At 71.3% G+C, this 4,946-nt stretch overlaps 2 protein-coding genes across 2 annotated transcripts in view; both read right to left on the bottom strand.

Annotated features, from left to right (window-relative positions):
* Nucleotides 1–1,800, bottom strand: part of EMIHUDRAFT_458924 (hypothetical protein) — a gene marked incomplete at its 3' end in the record, with an annotated part of 2,096 nt that extends 296 nt beyond the window's left edge. The window contains exons 1-3 of the mRNA XM_005770895.1: nt 981–1,800; nt 840–881; nt 18–773 (exon numbers count right to left, since the gene is read on the bottom strand). Of these exons, the coding sequence (XP_005770952.1) occupies nt 18–773; nt 840–881; nt 981–1,697 (1,515 nt within the window). The 5' untranslated portion in view covers nt 1,698–1,800. The remainder of the gene's footprint in view (nt 1–17; nt 774–839; nt 882–980) is intronic.
* Nucleotides 1,801–2,632: 832 nt separating this feature from the next.
* Nucleotides 2,633–4,946, bottom strand: EMIHUDRAFT_445147 (hypothetical protein). Its single transcript, XM_005770894.1, has 4 exons — nt 4,060–4,946; nt 3,935–3,970; nt 3,698–3,859; nt 2,633–3,592 (listed from the first exon to the last, which is right to left on the bottom strand). Exons 1-4 carry the CDS (start codon nt 4,936–4,938, stop codon nt 2,912–2,914), a joined length of 1,758 nt encoding a protein of 585 aa, XP_005770951.1. The 5' UTR covers nt 4,939–4,946; the 3' UTR covers nt 2,633–2,911.

The raw sequence follows: 4,946 nt of genomic DNA, 5'->3' as shown, positions 1-4,946 counted from the left end.
GTGCGAATCGCGCTGACGAGGCTTCCCAGCGTGAGGTTGGTCGTGGCCTCACCGCCGTCGCGCCGCAGCACGCGCGTCTTGGACGGGTCGAGTTCGAAGAACTCGGGCGAGAGGTGCACCAGCGCGAGCACGCCCGCGCCAACCTTTGGCCACAGGTGCGACGCCTTTGGCTTCCACTTCTTGGCGTTCGCGTACTGCAGCTCGGGCGGGAGCGGGGCGGCCGCCGCCTCGTCGCAGCCCGCCGCCCAGTACTCCTTCAGCAGCCCGTACTTGGCGTAGTTCATCTCGCCCTGCCCGCCGTGGATGGCCAGCTTGAGGAAAGGATCGAACTTGGAGGTCGCCTCCTCGAAGCAGCCGCCGTGCCACATGGCACTCGCCTCGTCGTTGACGACCTTGCGCCCGTGCAAGACGAAGAAGGCGCCGTCGCGCAGCTGCTTGTGCAGCCACAGCCGCGGGGCCGTCGTCGAGCCGCGCTGGCGGCGCTCCTCGTTGCGCAGATCCATATGCACGCAGCGCGCGAACGCGATTGGCGTGTCGACGCCCTGCACGCGGATGGGGAAGAAGGCACCGACAGCGGCACCGTCGCGCCGCTGCTCGGCGCACCACGCGTGCTCCGCAAAGCTCAGCACGAGGCCCTGCACGCTCACGCGCGGCATCGCCGGTGCGGCCGGCAGCGGCGCGCCCTCCGCCGCAGCGAGCGCGTGGAGGGCGCCCACGTCGTCCGCTATGTACGACCTCTCGATGCAGCGCGCGACGTCCTTCCAGGTGCCGTCCTTGTCGCACACCTCGAGCCGCGGCGCGAGCCGCGGCGGCGGCGCGACAAGCTCCGCCTCATGCACCTCCTCGAGATCGTCGGCGGCGGCGTCGTCCTCGGCCTCCACCTTCACGCACACAGCCATGTCCGCGTCGTCGTCGTCGTCGTCGCTCTCACTCCCGTCGGCGCCCGCGATAGGGTGCACCAGACGGTACGGCAAGGGTACCGAGCCGTCGGTGTGATAGACGAAGAGCGTGCCGCGCGACTTTTGCTGCTCGCGCACCAGCTGCATCAGCTGGCGCATCGGACGCAGCGCCGCCGCCTCCGAGGCCCACGGCGAGTGCGCACCGAGCATGGCCGCCTTGTTCTCGGCCGCCTTTGCCTCGTCGGCCGCGGCGCCCCAGTCGAAGGAGAGCTCGCCGTTTGCGGCCTTCAGCAGCCTGACGATGATGCGCCCCATGTGCACGACCTTGCCCTTGGAGAGGGCAGCAAAGTGCGCGTCGATGGCGCTGCCCATGCGCGCCGCGACCAGGACCTCGCCGCCGTCCGCGAAGCGCTGGTAGGTGAAGATGGTGACCTGCGTCTGGAGGCCGAGCGACGCTTGAAACACCTTGAGGCCGATGCCAAAGTTGTTGAGCGCGCCCTTGTTGCGCACAACCGGTGCAGCCGCGTCCTTTTCTTTGGAGTGGCCAATATCAAGGGCCACGGAGAGGTCGATTGCCGTGTCGGTGAACACGCAGAGCATGTCGCCCGCGCCGTCGCTTGCACCGAGTTTGGCCGGTCGCGCGAGCTCGAAGGTGATGCATGAGGCGCCCGCTGACATGGCATTCTCCAACTGCTCGCGGTGGGCGTTAGCGCGCGTGTGGATCTGGCCGAGCGAGCGCCACAGCTCGGAGCCGACTTGGACGCTGCCCGCGATCGGTGGAGGGTCGGATTGCATCATGGGCCCCTGCAGCGTCGGCCGCTGCCACCCTGCCGTGCGAGTCGTGCTCGAGGCGCGACGGCACGAGCGCGATGAGAGCTCGCACCCAGGCCTGCTGAATCGGCGCGACTTGCCCAGGGGAGAGTCGGATAGGGCTGGGTACCCAGGTACCGGTAGGTGGGTACAGGTTGATACGGGAGCCGCTCTGGAAAGCGGAAAGCGCGCGAAGCGCGCCATCTGGCACCTCCGAGTCCGACGAGGCTTGCAAGGCGAATCCAGGCAGTGTAGTGATTGCCTCGGCGGCCACACAAGCCACGCGGTTCGGACTTCCCTAGGGACTTCCCCCATTCAGGTGCAAGGGGGGTACGTGCCCCCCCCCCCCCCCGCGCGCCCCCCCCCGGCCCTGTCTGTCAGTAAGTTTAAGATTAAGTGCCACATGCAGCACGATGCACGTGCCACGCGGTCGCCTCTCTGTGTCGTGCTCGTGGGGGAAACGTCGTGTTGTTGTATGTTGACACCCCCGATCCCGCTTCCCGCGCGACGGTTTCGGGAGCGCTAGAGCTCTCTTGTCTCTACGGCTCGACGGTTTCGCCTTTCGGGAGCTAGATCTCTCGCGGCCAACCATGAACCAACACGGTCTCACGAAAAGCCTCTAGTCAGCGCGACACGGCCCAACAACACGACGTTCCGTCCGAAGTACGTATGTGTATCTGTATGAGGTATCGCGCTGGATCGTCCTCCCTCTCTGCGAACAGCCGGACAGCTCCATTGTAGTATGAAGTATGCGCACACCGCATGCCATGAGATTACGCCTCGCGGCAGATCGCGCGCGCACGCGCGCCTGGCACTGCCCCTGTGCCGCGTCGCGTGCCTACCCAACAGAGAGCACGCCGGGGCGCGGCTCTCCCGCCGCGACAGCAACTTGCGGCGCGGCTTGCGTGCTCGACGCGGCCGCCAGTGCATCAGGAAACCCGGCGGGCGGCGGCGCAACGGGCAGCGCAGGCACAGCGGCCGGGCGCTCCGCTGCCACAGGACGCTCCAACGCCACTGGGGCGGCGGGCGCGGCGGGCGCGGGGCTTGCCGCGGCGGGCGCCACTGGCGCGGCGGGCGCGGGCGGCGCGGGCGGCGCGGGCGGCGCGGGCGGCGCGGGCGCCGCTGCCGGAGGCCGTGGCGCGCTGCCTCGCCGCGCCAGCGCGGCGGCCGGCTGCGTCGGCAGCTTCGGGTGCAGCGCGCAATCAATCCGGCCGGCCTCGCGCAAGCCGCTGAGGAAGGCACCTATTCGCGCGCAGACGGACGCCTGAAGGAGCGCTGGAGGCGGTGGGCCGCGCGCCATGCGTGGACCGGGCCGCCTGCAACCGTCGCCGGGTGCTCGCGCGAGGTCGCCTCGCCCGCGAAGAGGAGCGAGTCGCCCCACAGCGGCTCGGCGAGCACGTCGTAGTCGCGCGCCGTCGCGCCGACGGCGACGTGCGAGTAGACGCCGCGCGAAAAGTGCTCGTGCTCCCACTGGGTGGCCAGCTTGAGCGTCGGCGCCGGCACGGCCTCCTCCCCAAAGATGGCGCGCAGAGCGTCCATCGTCGCGCGGATGGCGGCCTCCTTCGCCTCCTCGCGCGTGTCCTCCTGCCGGCGGCGACGGGGGGCGGCTGGAGGGGCGGCGGTGCCTCTTGCCCACCGGGCGCCTCGCGCAGAGGGGCGCGCGCCTTGCGAAGCGCCGCGCGGCCGGCGTGGAGCACCAGCAGCAGAGGCCGTCCCGTGGAGCGCTGCAGGTTCCAAAACTGGAAGGCCTCGCCGCGCCTGCGCCCGTTGGGCGCCGTCCACCCCCAAAAGTCGCGGCCGCCCTCGCGCTCCTCCCAAAAGGGCCGCTCGAAGCCGAGCAGCACCTTGTTGAGCGACCCGAAGCCGAGTCGCTCGATCGCCTCCTGCGCGGCGGCGGGGAGCGGCTGAGAAGGCTCTCTGGCCGTGCGGCTCCACAAGATCCCGGAGGGGCAGAGGAGCGGCGCGGCAGCTGCGGCGCGGCGCGGCTCCTGCTTGCGCGGCGGGAGCGGCGGCTCGAACACCACCGCGCCGGCCTTGAGCACGCCCAGCGGGAGCGAGCAGATGGCGACGTCCGCCGTGAAGATGACCGGGCTGCCTCCGTTGACCGCCTCGACGAGCACGCCGCGCGGCTCCTTCTTGACCGTCTTGACCTTGGGGAGGGGAGGGGGGGGCGTGTCACGGGCGCGTCGTTGTGTCACGGACGCCCCTTCTCGAGACGCCCTCACCTCGTGCCCAAGCCGGATGTCGAGGCCAGCAGCCACCTGGGGGGAGGGGGGGGGGGGGGTGCCAGGTCTGGGGCGCGCCGGTAAGTGGGACGCGTGCGGGCCGTGGGTGGTGCGGCCGTGCACACCTTGCGCAGCAGCCCGCCGTACCCGTCGGGCAGCAGGTAGTGGCCGCCTCCGAAGTCGAACTCGTCGTCGGCGTCCCACCAGCGGTTGGAGAGGGAGTGGAGCTGCGTCCCGTTGGCGTACTCTAGGTTGGCCCAATGCCAGTGCAGCAGCGCCTCGGGCAGCGGCAGCGGCGCCTCCGTGTCCTCCCGCTCCTCCTCGGCGAAGGCGGCGTCCCGCACGCCGCACGCCCACGCGCGGGTCCGCTCGCTGCTGGCGCCGGGGGACGGATCGGCGCCTGGCGCGGGCGGCTTGAGCGAGGGGATGCGCACGCGCAGCTCGGCGTGGCACATCGCGCACTTGGTGGAGGCGGTGCACGCGTTGGGAGGGCAGGAGAGCGTGAAGCGGAGCTTGGCGCCGCAGCTCACGCACGAGCACTGGAAGGTGCGCTCAACCGTCTTCGGCGCCGCGCTCGGCGCTGCGCCGCCCTTGGCCGGCTTGGGCGCGGGCGGGGGGCGGAGCGAAGACGGCCCCGGCGCCGCGGCGCTCGGCGGTGGCAGCGGCGGCGGCTTCGGCTTCGCCTTGTCGGAGGGCGGCAGGTTGATTTTCAAGACGGAGCCGCAGCTCGAGCACGAGCAGGTGATGGGCGTGGGCGAGGCGAGCTGCGAGGCGCTCAGGCGCAGGATGAGCTTCTTGGCGCAGCTCGAGCAGCTAAACGAGACGGTCCTCCCTGCGGTCCTCCCGCCCGACGCCGCGGGGGCGGGAGCCGCAGGCGGGGCCTCCACACGAGGCGGGGCCGGAGCGGACGCGGCCTCCGGCGGCCCTTTGGGGGCGGCGGCGGACGGCAACCCGGGCGGTGCATCGCCCGCCATGCCGCCGCCTCGTCCGCCGCTCCCTCCCATACTTGCGC

This window comes from Emiliania huxleyi (assembly GCF_000372725.1).
Source record: "Emiliania huxleyi CCMP1516 unplaced genomic scaffold EMIHUscaffold_399, whole genome shotgun sequence".
NCBI lineage: Eukaryota > Haptophyta > Isochrysidales > Noelaerhabdaceae > Emiliania > Emiliania huxleyi.
The sequence above is the reverse complement of the archived record's forward strand: the minus strand, read 5'-3'. Positions and strand labels throughout refer to the sequence as shown.

Bases quoted from the DNA above. Each gene is read 5' to 3' on its own strand.
- EMIHUDRAFT_445147 (XM_005770894.1), bottom strand. From the start codon at position 4,938: ATGGGAGGGAGCGGCGGACGAGGCGGCGGCATGGCGGGCGATGCACCG. The intron at 3,971-4,059 runs GTGTGCACGGCC...CCCTCCCCCCAG, and splicing joins ACGGCGGGCTGCTGCGCAAG to GTGGCTGCTGGCCTCGACAT. The intron at 3,593-3,697 runs GAGCCGCGCCGC...GCCGCCGCGCAG, and splicing joins CGCTCCCGCCGCGCAAGCAG to GAGGCGATCGAGCGACTCGG.